At 39.6% G+C, this 17,943-nt stretch overlaps 1 protein-coding gene across 2 annotated transcripts in view; it reads left to right on the top strand.

Moving 5' to 3' along the window:
- Positions 1-17,943, top strand: part of LOC150081768 (Ig-like and fibronectin type-III domain-containing protein 2) — a 550,711-nt gene that overhangs the window by 411,874 nt on the left and 120,894 nt on the right. For both annotated transcript variants that reach the window (XM_090378862.1, XM_090378863.1), the window contains exon 21: positions 15,303-15,434. In XM_090378862.1, coding sequence (XP_090234988.1) covers positions 15,303-15,434 — 132 coding nt within the window. The remainder of the gene's footprint in view (positions 1-15,302; positions 15,435-17,943) is intronic.

The raw sequence follows: 17,943 nt of genomic DNA, 5'->3' as shown, positions 1-17,943 counted from the left end.
AAAGGTGATATAGTTGTACACGTGCGCACTAATGATATCAAGAGTAGGAGACTGGCAGAATTGCTTTACAAGTACAGGTCACTGTTGAAAAAAAGCCGTGAAATAGGGTTGAATTTGAAAGTGTCTGCAATTCTGCCCAGACACGATAGGAGGGAGTATATGATGAGAGCCTTGTTGATCAATTCGGCCCTGGAAAGATTGTGCAAGGCTCAAGGGGTAGAATTTTTTTCAGCCTGGACTGTACTTGTTAACAGGAGAGATTGCTTCTGCACGGATGGAATACACTTAAATAGAAAGGGTGCAAGAATATTTGCTGATGCTATTGAGGCAGTGTTAGGTGGGTCGGAAAACTGCTAGCTTGGGGGATACAAAGACGAATAGATTAACAGTAGCCACTGGCAGAGGTGAAAGAGATTCTTGCACTGCTTCTATTAGAATGAGCAGGAGCCTGAAAAACAAGATGCATGGTATTTCAGAGACTGCTGGGAGCCATTGCGGTACAAGTAAACACATGGGTTGTGTTAGGGTAGCTAAGAATAGAAATAGGTGCATGTATACTTGCGTGTACACCAATGCTAGGAGTTTAGTAAATAAATTTGATGAATTTGAGGTATTGCTCAAAACATCAAAGGCAGATATTGTTGGGATATCAGAGACTTGGTGTCACACAGATATAAGGAATGCAGAACTGGAATTTGGGGAGTACAAATTCTACAGAAAGGATAGATTGGATAGGAAGGGAGGAGGGGGTTATGCTATTAGTTAAGAAATACATAAAATCCAAGGAAGTGAAGCCAGTGGACATCGCTGGACAGTGCAGTGTCGAGTCAGTTTGGTGTGACATAAGCATTGGGAGATCAAAATTCAGAGAGTCTTATAATGGGAGATTTTAATTTCCTAGATATTGACTGGAGTTTGGAGGCTGGTCACTCACACACTAGCAAGGCTTTTGTGGATTTATTGGATGATTGTTTTCTACATCAGCATGTTCGGGAGGCAACTAGAGGGAGGAATACTCTTGATTTGATTATCAGCAGTGATTCTTCATGCATTAAGAATTTGCAGATAAATGAACCACTAGGTGGCACTGATCACAGTGTGCTGAAGTGGGATTTACTCAAAGTGGGATTTACCATTAGGGGTAAAGGGAAGGGTTATTACTTTCGTAAAGGTGACTACGATGGACTGAGACAGTATTTAAATTCTATACAGTGGGACCAACTGATGATGTTACCAACAGCAAATGCAAAATGGGAAGCATTCAAAGAACTTATCTTGAAAGCTACTAGGCTTTACATACCAACTAAGAAATATTGTTCAAGGTTTAGGCCTAAATGGTTGTCAGATGAACTAATGAGGCATATGGCAGAGAAGAAACATGCATGGGATACATACAAATTAAAACATGACACAGAAGCCTATGATAGATACAAGTTGATCTGTAACCAAGTTACAAAGGAGGTTTGGCAGGTGAAGGCAGAGTACGAGAAATCTTTGGCAAGGGATGCAAAGAAAAACAGCAAAGAGTTCTTTACTTATATAACCTCTAGAAGGAAGGGGATGAATCAGATTGGTCCACTTGATATCGATGGGTCAACTGTTGATGAACCTGCTCAGGTAGCTAAAAACTAAATGAATATTTTGCATCGACATTCACACATGAGGAGTTATTTAGCGAGGGGAAAGCCAGGGGTGTATTCAACTCTAGCAGTAAGCTAGAGAATCTTGTAATAACTGAGAGTAAAGTGGAGGAGAAACTGTTGAAGATAAACACAAGAAAGGCACCTGGGGTGGATGGGATCTATAGAGTTATATTAAAGGAGGCAGCAGAGGAAGTAAGCAAACCCTTAGCCATAATCATGAGAGCTTCCTTGGACTCAGGGGAGGTACCCGCAGACTGGAGATGTGCAAATGTGACCCCAATTCACAAAGAAGGAGGATCAAAGGCTGACACAAGTAATTATAGACCTGTGAGTTTAACTTTGGTTCCAGGAAAATTAATGGAGGCACTAGTTAAAGAAGCACTGCAGGATCATTTAGACAAGACTTCAGTTATAGCTCAGACACAGCATGGTTTTGTTAAGAGGAAGTCTTGCCTGACCAATTTGATTGGATCCTATGATGCAGTCACAAAAGAACTGGATGCAGGGAATAACTCTGATATTATATATTTGGATCTTAGAAAGGCTTTTGATACTGTTGCCCATGGAAGACTGCTGCACAAAATGCTGTGACATTGGAGGCAAATTGCTGCTGTGGATAAAGGGGTGGCTGAGGGGGAGAAGACAGAGAGTGGTAATCAATGGACACTGCTCATTGTGCACTAATGTTATTAGTGGAGTCCCTCAGGGCTCAGTGTTGGGTCCATTATTGTTTTCTGTATTCATAAATGATATTGATGATGGTATATCAAGCTTAATGTCGAAGTTTGCAGACCATACAAAGGTAGGCAGGGTTGTCAAGGACACTACTGACAGTATGCTGCTGCAACAGGATCTGGAAAGGTTGAGCAGATGGGCTGAGAGGTGGCAAATGAAGTTTAACATTGACAAATGTAAAGTACTACACATGGGAAACAGCAACCCCAGAGCAACGTATCAACTCTGTGGTACTACACTGACAGTGGTAGAGAATGAAAGGTACCTGGGGTGGTTGTGCAGGCAGATATGAAGTTCTCTGAGCAGTGCAGATGGGCTGCAAGAGTAGCTCATGGTGTATTGTCAATGATATATAGGGATTTTTCTAGCAGGGATAAGGAGGTGATTATTCCCTTGTATAAGGCAATGGTCAGGCCACACCAAGAGTACTGTATAAAGGTCTGGAGGCCTCATTTCAAGAAGGATGTTGAGCTGCTGGAACGAGTACAGAGAAGGGCAACAAGATTAGTGAATGGAACAAAGGGGTGCTCTTACGAAGAAAGGCTTAATTTTGCAAATTACAGTGTCTGTAGACTAGGCACCAGCGAGGTGATCTGATAGAGGCGTATAAAGCATTGAATGGTTTGAGCATGCTCAATGCTGATGGGATTCTTCCTCTCACTCAGAATAATCACCTGAGAGGGCATAAATTCAAATTGAGGAAAGACAGATGTAGGATAGATGTGCCGAAATTTGCCTTTAGCCAGCTGGTAGTTTGTTGGTGGAACAGACTTCCATCCCTTGTCGTGGAAGTTGATAGCCTAAATAAATTTAAGGCTGAGCTGAACAGGTATTTCGAACGAAGTGGGTTTTTTTTTTTTTTTTTTGGCTGATGCTGCATAAGCTTGCTTTCTCGCATCAAATGCCTCTACTAATGCTAATGCTAATAATTGAAAAAATAAAATAAAATAAATAAATTTTGCATATTTGTAACATACACCACTTTTGTATCATTATAATTTTTAACATTATTTTTTTTTGGTTATTAATATACTGGCATAGACTAATAATCAAATAAACGGTAGGCTTTTGCATCGAGAAGTAAGTGTAGAGGTAATGACATCTACAAAAAAGTTGCAATGTAGTGAACTAATATGCCATTCATATGCAATTTAGCCTGGAGTACACAGAAGGAGAGGGGAAAGCGAACCGATATCGTAACTCAACTCACTTCCTTGTATAAATTTTTTTTGATAATTATCAGTATTTCAAATATTATTATTAAAATAAATGACCATGGATTTGTGGTTGAAAAAAAGGAATTTTAAAACAAGAAGCAAGTACCTTTAGTATTGCAACTGTGGTTGATGGAAACGAACACAACATTGTCACACTTCAAAGTGAGGATGAACGATCGCAGCCTTTTGGTCCCCAAAAATCCAAAGTGAAAAAACAGGACCCAGCTAATAAAAGACCAAAATGAAAGGATGATGCCAGTCATTTGAATTCCGGCTTTACATGTGTTGGAAATAAAGATGCACAGTGCACTGTGCTCCTGATGCACAGTGCATTGTATGTAATAAAATATTAGGAAACATATTTGGCTCCCACTAAACTTGTGTTTCATAAGTGTTCCGTATATATATATTGTGAGATGGAAGGTGTTCCGTGACTAAAAATGTTTGGGAAATGCTATTGTATATAATCACTGTGTGCACAACCATTGCACACCAAGTGCCACACATGAAACAAAGGCACAGCAGCAATTGACCTTGAACCTTTCGATAGTTGTCTGCCGAGTCATATTCCAACATGCTCATTTGATTTGCAGTGAACAGGTTTTCATTACCTTGTATTTTTGCAGTTTGCCAGAAAAATAACAAGCAAAAGAATGAAACTAAAAATCAACCTCAAATTTTAACAAGACTAAAGCAAACACTACATGAAATCTATGAGATGTTACATCAACTTTATGGGGAAGATACTATGTCAAGAGCTCGTGTTTGAATGGCATACAAGATTTTTAGAAGGAAGAGAGAATAGGGAAGATGATGAATGAATGGGCTGTCCAGTATCCTTGAAAACTGATGAAAATGTGGACCAGGTATGAACATTGAGTAGAAGTGATCATCATTTAAGTATTAAAATCAGAACTCAATATGGGCGAAGAACCAGTTAGACAAATTTTAGTGAAAATTTAGGCATGAGAAAAGTGTATACCAAGATTGTGCCAAAAATTTTGAATGAAGATCAAATAATGAGAAGACACCAAGTTTGTGAAGATGTTTTGAAAAAAATTGAACACCCAGACTTTCTGAGTACTGTAATTAGCATTAGCATTAGTAGCATTAGTATTAGCATTAGCATTAGTAGAGGCATATGATGCAACAAAGCAAGCATATGCAGCATCAGCCAAAAAAAAAAACTTCCACTTCACCCCTCCGTTCGTTCGAAATACCTGTCCAGCTGAGCCTTAAAATTTATTTAGGCTATCAACTTCCACAACAAGGGATGGAAGTCTGTTCCACCAACCAACTACCCGCTGGCTAAAGGCAAATTTCCGCACATCTATCCTACATCTGTCTTTCTCCAATTTGAATTTATGCCCTCTCAGGTGATTATTCTGAGCAAGAGGCAGATCCCATCAGCATTGAGCATGCTCAAATCATTCAAGCCTTTGTACACCTCTATCAGATCACCATGCTGGTGCCTAGTTATATGTATCCCATGCATTTTTATTCTCTGTCTCATTAGTTCATCTGACATTTATTTAGGCCTTGAACAATATTTCTTAGTTGGTATGTAAAGCTTAGTAGCTTCCAAGATAAATTCTTTGAATGCTTCCCATTTTGAATTTTCTGTTGGTAACATCATCAGTTGATCCCACTGTATAGAATTTAAATACTGTTTCAGACCATCGTAGTTGCCTTTACTAAAGTAAAAACCCTTCCCTTTACCCCTGATGGTAGTTACTTCTTTGAGTAAATCCCAGTTCAGCACACTGTGATCACGGCCTCCTAGTGGTTCCTTTATCTGCAGATTCTTAATGCATGAAGAATCACTACTGATAATCAGATCAAGAGGGTTACTCCCTCTAGTTGCCTCCCGAACATGCTGATGTAGAAAACAATCATCCAATAAATCCACAAAAGCCTTGCTGGTGTGCGAGTGACCAACCCACAAATTCCAGTCAATATCCGGGAAATTAAAATTATTATTTTTATTATTATTATTATTAGCTATATGGTGCAAGGAAGCTTGACGCTTATGCTGCACCAGTCAAAAAAAAATTCCCGAGTTACCCTAAGAGAGAGAGAGAGAGAGAGAGAGAGTGTCAAAAGGGAATCACCAAGAAAGAATAGAATGATGATATCTAGCTCAGGAACCTGGGTATGCCAAGTCCATACTCACCAGATGTGAGCCCCTGAAAGAATATTAATCATCAAGTAATACAGAAGCCTATAGTAGATATAAAATAGTCTGTAATTATGTCACAAAGGAGGTTGGGCCACCTAAGGCCCAACCTCCTTTGTGACAAGAAGTCTCTGGCAAAGAAAGCCAAGAAAAGCAGCAAAGACTTCTTTGCTTATATTAACAGTAGAAGGAAAGGTTTAAATGACATTGGTCGTCCACTTGATGTCGATAGTTTAACTGTTGATGAACCTGCTCAGGTTGCTGACAGGCCGAATAGGTATTTTGCATCTATATTCACATATGAAGAATTCTTTAGGGAAGGGGATGTTTATCAAACTCTAACAGGGTGCTAAATGATTTTGTAATAACTGAAAGGAAAGTGGAAAACAAATTGTTGAAGTTAACCATAAGAAAGGCACCTGGGGATGTGATCCATCCAATCATATTGGATGGATCACATTATAAGACTCTCTGATTTACTGGCTGACTCTATTTCCCTGTACAGTTTCTTATTATACTGATCAGAGCCATTAGGCCTATAGCACACTCCTACTCTCAATTTTGATTTCCCAATGCTTATATCACACCAAACTGACTCGGCACTGCACTGTCCAGCGATGTTGACTTGCTTCACTTCCTTGGATTTTATGTGTTTCTTGTGTTTTTTTATGTGTTTTATGTGAATTGCAACACTTTCAAATTCAACCCTAATTCGCGGCTTTTTTCAACAGTGACCTGTACTTGTTAAGTAATTCTGCTGGTCTCCTACTCTTGATATCATTAGTGCCAATGTGTACAACTATATCACCTTTTGTGCCCTTAAAAGATGATATCCGCTCTACAACGTCATCAACCTTTGCCCCTGGCAGACATACCCTGGTCCTGTTCCACCTATACTTTTTACAAAACATGTTCCTCGTTTCCCTGACAATAGAGTCACCAACAACTACTAGTTCCTGTGGGACCAGTGCATTCTGCCTTGTGGGTTGCCGCTGTGTTGCGTGATTAACAAGTGCAAGCTCTGGCATTGATGTGGCCAGCTGAGAGCTTGATGGGCCCCTCAATTTAGTTCCTTCGAGGGCATTCACCTTGTGATGAAAATTACTTCTGATGAAAGTTGGCTCTTTCGGTATGACTCAAAAGCTAAATGGCAAATCAGTGCAATGGAAAACAAAACGATCCCCCAGACAAAAAAAAAGCAAGAATATCAAAATCAAAAATGAAATACATGCTGCTTGTCTTTTTTGATATTAAAGTATGGCTTAATACATGCCACCCATCAGATTGTCAATCAAATATACTACATTAAAAGTTCTGACAAGACTGCATGAAAAAATTCGAAGGAAGAAACCCAAATTGTGGAAGGAATGGTTGGATGCTCCATCAAGTCAACAGCACCATCTGTGTCATGTATTGTGGTTCATAGTTATTTTATGTCACCCTTTTTGTTTTACAAGCCATTTCTTATAATAAAATACGAAGGCATGTTAAATTATTTTAATTATTTGAATCTATTAGAGAAACCCACTAAGTAGTGTTTCTTTTGAGGTTTTCCATGAAGGAAAACCGAAGTACCTTCTGTCAGAAGCTCCATGTTTAGCGGAAATGAAAGATAACAGGAAGACTAAATAGAAATGTAATTTAGTGAAACATTTATAACGGATAAAAAAAAGAAAAAAAAAAAATGGTAAGCTCCTCATATCACGTATTTAATGCTAGTATAGGTTGAATTTATTGCCATGTGGATTATTTTATTATTTTCATCAATGGTTTCTGTAAGTTCTAAATTGTGGAACGTATATCAACAGAGGGTTGTATATTGAAACAGGGCTACATGCTTGTGACGTACTGTTTGAGTAATGAAATGCTGTATATTAATTAATGTTAAGAAAATTTTCCGATCAAGTAATGCAGAATCGTGTGATCTCATAAATTATACTCCTGTTTCCCTACTTCTGATAATTATATAATTATATATGCATTTAGCGAACTGACGGTCCGACTGAAGAAATGGTAACCAACGAAGGTGGAATATTTTATTCAGCATCGTACAGATGATCTGACAGTCTTGCTGCTTCCCCACGTTTTCAACAAAGTAGCATATTTAGATCTCTAAGGCATTTTCTTTCATTTCAAATGGCTGACACAAGTTCTTATAAAGTGGTAAAGTGGCTTGTCAGTTTATGGACTCGCAAACATCTACAGATTTCTCAAGCTCATACAACAGAAAAACTATGAAGCATATGAAAGGATACAAAATAATACTATGAAGGATATGAAAAGAGATTTTACTGCAAGGTTTAACAAAAAAAGACAGTGCTGTGAACTATACAAATTTGTAAGCAGTTCACGAAAAGATCAATTTTGGATAAAAAAGATTGACTTGGTAGGAACAATGTGTAGCAATGCTGCAATCAGAAGCGGATCAAGCCAAGTAGGAGCCCCAAGCAGGAAAAATTTCGGGGGCCCTTTTCCGAATTATGATCGTTTTTCTTACAAAAAAATCTCATTATGAAAAATAGTGGCCTGTCAGGGCAATTTGCTTTTAAACTAAAAAAAATTACAAACCTCAAATTTTTATTTTATATGTAGCCCTCTTTCTGCATATCATAAATCGTATTTAAATTTAAATCAAATTATTATTTTGGCAGGGGTCGATTTTTTTGTGTAATTAAAAAATATATATATTTACTTAATTTTTGCCCATTTTTGCTATACTAGTTTCATCCCCTGATGTCCAGTTAAAAGTTAGAATCCCGCCAAAACTCAAATAAATTCCCTTCAAAAGCTTAAATAATACCCCGTTATAGGATGGTTGATTGTATACAAAAAAACATAATTTTCCTTGAATCCCCCTTAGTATTCGGGGCCCTATGCGGTCGCTTAGTCCACTTACCGCTTAATCCGCCTCTGGCTGCAATCACCCAAAACCACTGCAGAAACGGATCTTCTGAACTCGGAAGTCCACAAACCACAATGCTAACACATAATATCTGTATAATATAATGCATATTATACAGATATTATGATCTGACTGACAGCCTTATAAAATGCACTGTTTGCTTGATGTTTGCAGAGCAATCGGGTACGAGACATGATACTGCCAAGAGGGATGTCTTTGTGTGTGCGCGATGCAAGGATGTATCGATATCAGGCAACAACTCGGCGTTCTTGTGGGCCTATATGAGAGCTTGAAGGACAGGGTGGATGCCCTCGAAGAAACTAAATTGAGGGCCCATCAAGCTCTCAGCTGCCCACATCAATGCCAGAGCTTGCACTTGGGCATCGCGTGACACAGAGACAACCCCTAAGGCAGAATGCGCTGGTCCCGAAGGAACTAGTAGTTGTTGGTGAATCTATTGTCAGGGAAACGGGGAACATGCTTTGTAAAAAAGATAGGTGGAACAGGACCAGGGTATGTCTGCCAGGGGCAAAGATTGATGACGTTGTAGAGCGAATATCATCTTTTAAGGGCACAAAAGGTGATATAGTTGTACACGTTGGCACTAATAATATTAAGAGTAGGAGACCGGCAGAATTACTTAACAAGTACAGGTCACTGTTGAACAAAAGCCGAGAATTAGGGTTGAATTTGAAAGTGTCTGCAATTCTGCCCAGACACGATAGGAGGGAGTATATGATGAGAGCCTTGTCGATCAATTCAGCCCTGGAAAGATTGTGCAAGGCTCAAGGGGTAGAATTTTATTCAGCCTGGACTGTACTTGTTAACAGGAGAGATTGCATCTACAGGGATGGGATACACTTAAATAGAAAGGGTGCATGAATATTTGCTGATGCTATCGAGGCAGTGTTAGGTGGGTCGGAAAACTGCTAGCCTGGGGAGAGACAAAGACCAATAGATTGACAGTAGCCACTGGCAGAGGTGAAAGAGATTCTTGCACTGCTTCTATTAGAATGAGCAGAAGCCTGAAAAACAAGATGCATGGTATTTCAGAGACTGCTGGGAGCCATTGCGGTACAAGTAAACACATGGGTTGTGTTAGGGTAGCTAAGAATAGAAACAGGTGCAGGTATACTTGCGTGTACACCAATGCTAGGAGTTTAGTAAATAAATTTGATGAATTTGAGGTATTGCTCAAAACATCGAAGGCAGATATTGTTGGGATATCAGAGACGGGGTGTCACACAGATATAAGGGATGCAGAACTGCAATTTGGGGAGTACAACGGCTACAGAAAGGATAGACAGGATAGGAAGGGGGGAGGGGTTATGCTATTAGTTAAGAAACACATAAAAACCAGGGAAGTGAAGCCAGTCGACATCGCTGGACAGTGCAGTGTGGAGTCAGTTTGGTGTGACATAAACATTGGGAGATGAAAATTGAGAGTAGGAGTCTGCGATAGGCCTAATGACTCTGATGAGTATAATAAGGAACTGTACAGGGAAATAGAGTGGGCCAGTAAATCAGAGTGTCTTATAATGGGAGATTTTAATTTCCCAGATATTGACTGGAATTTGGGGGCTGGTTACTCACACACTAGCAGGGCTTTTGTGGATTTATTGGATGATTGTTTTCTACATCAGCATGTTCGGGAGGCAACTAGAGGGAGTAATACTCTTGATTTGATTATCAGCAGTGATTCTTCATGCATTAAGAATCTGCAGATAAATTAACCACTAGGTGGCAGTGATCACAGTGTGCTGAAGTGGGATTTACTCAAAGAGGTAACTACCATTAGGGGTAAAGGGAAGGGTTATTGCTTCCGTAAAGGCGACTACGATGGACTGAGACAGTATTTAAATTCTATACAGTGGGACCAACTGATGATGTTACCAACAGCAAATTCAAAATGGGAAGCATTCAAAGAACGTATCTTGGAAGCTACTAGGCTTTACATACCAATTAAGAAATATTGTTCAAGGTTTAGGCCAAAATGGATGTCAGATGAACTAATGAGGCATATGGCAGAGAAGAAAAATGCATGGGATACATACAAATTAACACATGACACAGAAGCCTATGATAGATACAAGTTGATATGCAACCAAGTTACAAAGGAGGTTAGGCAGGCGAAGGCAGATTACGAGAAATCCTTGGCAAGGGATGCAAAGGAAAACAGCAAAGAGTTCTTTACTTATGTAAACTCTAGAAGGAAGGGGATGAATCAGATTGGTCCACTTGATATTGATGGGTCAAGTGTTGATGATCCTGCTCAGGTAGCTAACAAACTAAATGAATATTTTGCATCGACATTCACACATGAGGAGTTATTCAGCGAAGGGAATGCCAGAGGTGTATTCAACTCTAACAGTAAGCTACAGAATCTTGAAATAACTGGGAGTAAAGTGGAGGAGAAACTGTTGAAGATAAACACAAGAAAGGCACCCGGGGTGAATGGGATCTATCCAGTTATATTAAAGGAGGCAGCAAAGGAAGTAAGCAAACCCTTAGCCATAATTATGAGAGCTTCCTTGGACTCAGGGGAGGTACCCATAGACTGGAAATGTGCAAATGTGGCCCCAATTCACAAAGAAGGATCAAAGGCTGACACAAGTAATTATAGACCTGTGAGCTTAACTTCTGTTCCAGGAAAATTAATGGAGGCACTGGTTAAAGAAGCACTGCAGGATCATTTAGACAAGACTTCAGTTATAGCTCAGACACAGCATGGTTTTGTTAAGGGGAAGTCTTGCCTGACCAACTTGATTGGATACTATGATGCAGTCACAAAAGAACTGGATGCAGGGAATAACTTTGATATTATATACTTGGATCTTAGAAAGGCTTTTGATACTGTTGCACATGGAAGACTGCTACACAAATTGGAGCAGTGTGACATTGGAGGCAAATTGCTGCTATGGATAAAGGGGTGGTTGAGGGGGAGAAGACAGAGAGTGGTAATCAATGGACACTGCTCATCGTGGACTGATGTTATTAGTGGAGTCCCTCAGGGCTCAGTGTTGGGTCCATTATTGTTTTCTGTATTTATAAATGATATTGATGATGGTATATCGGGCTTAATGTCCAAGTTTGCAGACGATACAAAGGTTGGCAGGGTTGTCAAGGACACTACTGACACTATGCTGCTGCAACAGGATCTGGAAAGGTTGAGCAGATGGGCTGAGAGGTGGCAAATGAAGTTTAACATTGACAAATGTAAAGTACTACACATGGAAAACAGCAACCCCAGAGCAACGTATCAACTCTGTGGTACTACACTGACAGTGGTAGAGAATGAAAGGGACTTGGGGGTGGTTGTGCAGGCAGATATGAAGTTCTCTGAGCAGTGCAGACGGGCTGCAAGAGTAGCACATGGAGTATTGTCAATGATATACAGGAATTTTTCCAGCAGGGATACGGAGGTGATTATTCCATTGTATAAGGCGATGGTCAGGCCACACCTAGAGTACTGTATACAGGTCTGGAGGCCTCATTTCAAGAAGGATGTAGAGCTGCTGGAACGAGTACAGAGAAGGGCAACAAGATTAGTGAACGAAACAAAGGGGTGCTGTTACAAAGAAAGGCTTAAGTTTTGCAAATTACAGTATCTGGAGACTAGGCACCAGCGAGGTGATCTGATAGAGGTGTATAAGGCCTTGAATGGTTTAAGCATGCTCAATGCTGATGAGATTCTTCCTCTAGCTCAGAAAAATCACCTGAGAGGGCATAAATTCAAATTGAGGAAAGACAGATTTAGGATAGACGTGCGGAAATTTGCCTTTAGCCAGCGGGTGGTTGGTTGGTGGCACAGACTTCCATCCCTTGTGGTGGAGGTTGATAGCCTAAATAAGTTTAAGGCTCAGCTGGACAGGTATTTTGAACGAACAGAGGGGTGAAGTGGAAGTGGGTTTTTTTTTTTTTTTTTTTTTTGGCTGATGCTGCATAAGCTTGCTTTCTTGCATCAAATGCCTCTACTAATGCTAATGCTAATATTATACATAATATGCATAACACATAATATATGCATATTATGCATATGAAAACTGGTGTTTGTCAAGATCTAAATGGTAACGATGGTGTGCAAAAAAAGAAGTAAAACATTTGCAAAGTTGTTTGAAGTTTTACAAATGATCCAGCAATGTTCATCTCTGAGTGTGCAGTCTTTTGAAGTGCCTGTAACAGGAATGGTTAATATTTATTTTTCGGGTAAAGAGAACCTATATTATTACAAAGAATTAAGAGCATGATCAGCTTCATGTGATGATCAGTGTTTAGTGACAATTTGATAGGGTACTAGTTCTTTGATGATTCTCTCAAACAAAATTCATATCTGGTCATGTTGAGGACTGGTTTGTTACAGAGCTCCCAAGACTGAATCTTCTAGTTGATTGCTAGTTCCAGTGGGATGGAGCCCCTGCCCAATGTGCAGAGAATATCAGGGAATGCTTGCATGACATGTTTGGGAATAGGTGGATTGGGAGAGGATCAGCACATTTGCAAGTGCCTATTCAGTGGTCTCTAAGACATCCTCAACTTTTTGTGGGACATAATTAAAAACATTATATCCAAGAAAAGATGCTAGATATAATAGATACCTGGGTATAACCTCCATGCACAAGCACACTGAGTGACCACCGAGGTATGAACTAACATAAGTAGGGGTCGAGGTGCGGTGCCCACACCACATGGAGAAATGCCGCCCCTCTGTGTTACCAGGCAATACTTGGTGGTAGATGACGCTCATCAACTGATGCAGTACCATCACTTTGCTTATTGGAGGCTTGAAGTGGTGGAACCCATGTTTAGTCTCCAGAGCTAAGTTCTAGTCAACCCCTCCCCATCTCTTCCATCATGCATTATGACTGATGACTTTTGAGGTTATGATGAACATCATGGCAGATCCAATCTTCCTTACATTTCGAGGGTACAGCTCTAAAACGGTGTTCGCAGGCCGGCTGCTAATTAGTACACTGGACCAAACCTATTGATAACTCTTTAGGAGGCTTCTGGATCAGCTAGCATATAATCTTTCTACCTCTACTCTGCCAGATAGTGACTGGAGGGAGTCTGAATAGTGTGAATGCATGGGGCATTGTCGAGGCCACGTTATGTCAGGGATCTGGGTATATTCTTACCATGTGTACACCATATCCAAAAATTTCATTACTTCATACAGCATGTCCCCCCCACTTTTTTTTACTATTGAATACACTATGAATTGACAAACTAATAGAGTAAGCTTAGCTGCAAAAAGATCTAAACCTCCCAAACACTTCCTAGTTCATTTCACAAATATATGTGGTCTCAATTCTAATCTCAGCGATGTTCATTTCCACTTGCAGTCTGCCAAACCCCATGTACTTTTTCTGACAGAATCTCAGTTAACGGTTGATTCAACTACTGCTCATCTCAGTTGTCCAAATTATTTTCTGTATGATTCCTTTCGCCTCAAAGGTGGTATTTGTGCATATGTCCGTTCCGATATTCCCTGTCAGACTTGGTAATTTGGAATATCCTCTTTTCGATCTTCTCTGGCTTAAAATCTCTCTACCTCATTCTGTCAAAAAAAACCCCCAGAGGCTCACATCTGGTGAGTATGGGCTTGGCACACCCAGGATCCTGAGCTGGATATCATCATTCTTCTTTTCCTTGGTGATTCCCTTCTACTTCTCTCTCTCTCTCTCTCTCTCTCTAGGTGCCTCCGTAGCCAAGTGGGCAGGAGCAGCAGTGCGCAGCACGCGCTTCTAGATTAGACCGGGGTTCGAGCCCATGACCACCAAATATGGAAGATGTGGAAAGGTCAGGGAATGACCACTGCATATCCCCGGAGCAATATGGCCTTAGTTGCTAATGCTCCTAAAAACCAAATAACAAACAAACTCTCTCTCTCTCTCTCTCTCTCTCTCTCGGGGTAATTCAGAAAATTTTTTTTTTGGCTGGTGCTTCCTTGTACCATGTGGCTAATAATAATAAAATAATAATAATCCTCCAGCACATGATGCACTCTCTGTTTGCTCGTTTCTGGCCAGTAAACAAATTTCTGTGTGTGAATATGTACCCTACTTGCCCAACCTTTCCTCTTGTGATGTTTTTCCTCTTCCCTAAACTGAAAGGTTTGCTTAAGGAAACTCATTTTCAGTCCATTAAAGACATTCAGAAAAAAACGACCAAAGTGTTTAAATGGCTTTCAGAAGATGACTTCCAGAAATGTTTCTGATCTTGAAAAAATGAATGGAACAGTGTGTGCAACTCCAAGGCAATTATTGAAATACTTCATTACCTTATAGGGTAATGAAATATTTCATTATATTTATTTTATTGCTATAGTCTCATTATTTAATGTTATGTTGTTGTTATTTGGTTTTTTTAGGAGCATTAGCAACTAAGGCCATATTGCTCCGGGGATATGCGGTGGTCATTCCCTGACCTTTCCACATCCTCCGTGTTTGGTGGTCACAGGCTTGAACCCCGGTCTAATCAAGAAGCATGTGCTACGCACTGCTGCTCCTGCCCACCTGGCTATGGAGGCACCCATTATTTAATAGCCATACCTCATATGTTTAACTGTGTAAAAATTTTTCAGTATTCAAGCAAACTAATTTGAATGAATTCTTTCACTTAACTTTTAGCTTGCTGTGCTCAGCAGAATGTAAGCAGACAATGCCAAAACAAAGCTTGTAGTTTTGATATTGATATTCAAATTGCTTTATCAAGACATGACTGCCTGCAAGACCTTGATAAGCTGATGTTCTGTGCTGCAGGTGAGTTAATTATTCTTGGCTTTTTATATATATGTTTGAATATTGAATATTTTCTGTCTTAAAAGATAATTCTAATTATCCTTTTTTTTTTTTTAACTTTCTTTCTTTCTTTGAAAATCTCAATAGATATTTTGCATTTACATTTACATGTGCAGAATTTTTTATGGTTGGAGATGCCAGATGTATATCAAATTCTAACAGGAAGCTAAATGACTTTGTGAAAAATGAGAGGAAAATGGAAGAGAAATTGTTAAAGCTAAACATAAAAAGGCACCTGGGGTGGATGGGACCCATTCACTTATATTAAGTGAATACAAACCTTTTGCCATAATTATGAGAGCATCCTTGGGTTTATGGAAGGTCTCAGTGGAATGGAGATGTGCAAATGTATCCCCAGTTCACAAAGAAGAATCAAAGGGTGAAATAAGTAATTATAGAACTGCAAGCTTGACTTCAGTTCCATGGAAAATAATGGGATCACTGGTTAAAGAAGTATTGCAGAATTACCCAGACAATAATGCAGTTATACAGCATCCACAGCATGGATTTTTTAAAGGGTGAAGTTGTTTGACCTGTGGATACTGTGATACAGTAATAAAGGAACTGAATGTAAAAAATAATTTTGGCATCACATACTTAGATTTCAGAAAAGCTTTTGATACATTTGTTTCACATGAAAGACTACTGTACAGATTGGCGCAGTGTGACATTAGGGACAAGTTACAACTATGGATAAAGGGATGAGAGAGAGAGAGAGAGAGGTTTCAATGGTCACCACTCTTCTTGGACTAATGTTATTAGTGGAGTCTCGAAGGATTCAGTCTATGCCCATGTTCTTTTCAATATTTGTTAATGATATTCATGAGGTGTAACCTCCAAGTTTGCAGATGGCAGCATGGTTAATGACAGTAATCAGGGTATACTGCTGCAATATACTGTTGCAACAAGATCTAGGAAATGTTAGGCAGATGGGCTGAGAAGTGACAGTTTAAGTTTAACAATGACAAATGCATGTGGGTAGCAGTAATCACAGAATTACATACCAACTATTTAGTTTGTTTGTTTGTTTGTTATTTGGTTTTTAGGAGCATTAGCAACTAAGGCCATATTGCTCTGGGGATATGCGGTGATCATTCCCTGACCTTTCCGCATCCTCCATATTTGGTGGGCACGGGCTCAAACGCCAGTCTAATCAAGAAGTGTCTGCTACGCACTGCTGCTCCTGCCCACCTGGCTATGGAGGTGCCACTAACTGTTTAGTACCAAACTGAAGGTAGTGGAGAATAAAAAGACATGGGTGGGAAGATAAAATTACTTTTCTGAAAATTAACACATACACATTGCAGGTGTGCTGCAAGTACAGCTCATGGGGTTTTGTTAATGATATACAGAAATTTTTCCACCTGTGATAAGTAGGTAATCATTCCACTGTATAAGGCAATGGTTTGGCCACATCTCTGAGTACAGGCCTGGAAGTCTGATTTTAAGAAGGATGTGAGTCTGTTGGAATGGGTACAGAGAAGAGCAATGAGATTAGTAAGGGAACAAAAGGGTGCTCTCACCAAGAAAGACATCATATACATCAGTTCTGCAAATTACAGCATTTCAGAGGTACCTTTGAGGAGATCTGTTTGATTTTTAAAGCTTTGAATGGATTAGTACAAGCTTATATAGCATCAACCAAAAAAAAATAACTTTCCCATCTCACCTATCATTTCCCTTCAATAGTTTGCCTAGTTCTTCCTTGAATTTACTTAAGCTATCAACTTCAACACATATATTTTCCAACTATCCTTCTTGAATTTGAATTTGTGTCACCCTCATATGGGTAGTGTCAGCAAGAAGAAGAATCCCCTCAGCGCTTAGCTTGTTCGATCCCTTCAAAGCCTTAAACACCTTGATTAGTTCACCTCACAGGTTCCTAGTATCCAGATGCTGCAGTTTGCAGAAATGAAGACTTTCTTGGTAAGAGCACCCCTTTATTCCCCTCACAAATCTCACTGCACTTCTTTGTACTCATACCAACAGCTGTACATCCTTTCTAAAATGAGGCCTCCAGACCTGCAGTACTCAAGATGTGGCCTGAACATTGCCTTATAGAATGAAATAATCACCTCCTTATCCCTGATAGCAAAGTTCCCATATATCATTGATATACAGGAACTTTGTATATCCAAGTTTTTGTACATTAAGACTAATATATCTTCAAAAATAAAATTGATAAATATAGAAAACAACAATGGCCCAAAACTGAACCCTGGGAAACACTACTTTTTCATGAACTATCCATTATTCCATGACTAGTAGTGTCCATTGATTGCCACTCTCAGTCTTCTCCTACTCAACCAGCCTTTTATCCGTAGCAGCAACTTGCCCTTAATGCCATACTGCTTTAATTTGTACCACAGTCTTCTTTTATGTGCAAAAATGCAAGAAGTTGTGTATGAAGGATAGGTGGAATAGGACTAGGATATGTCTATTTTTGCCAGGGGCAAAAGTAGATGACGTT

The sequence above is a fragment of the Mastigoproctus giganteus genome, chromosome 8 (assembly GCF_048544385.1).
Source record: "Mastigoproctus giganteus isolate SK-2022 chromosome 8, ASM4854438v1, whole genome shotgun sequence".
Classification (NCBI taxonomy): domain Eukaryota; kingdom Metazoa; phylum Arthropoda; class Arachnida; order Uropygi; family Thelyphonidae; genus Mastigoproctus; species Mastigoproctus giganteus.
The sequence above is the reverse complement of the archived record's forward strand: the minus strand, read 5'-3'. Positions and strand labels throughout refer to the sequence as shown.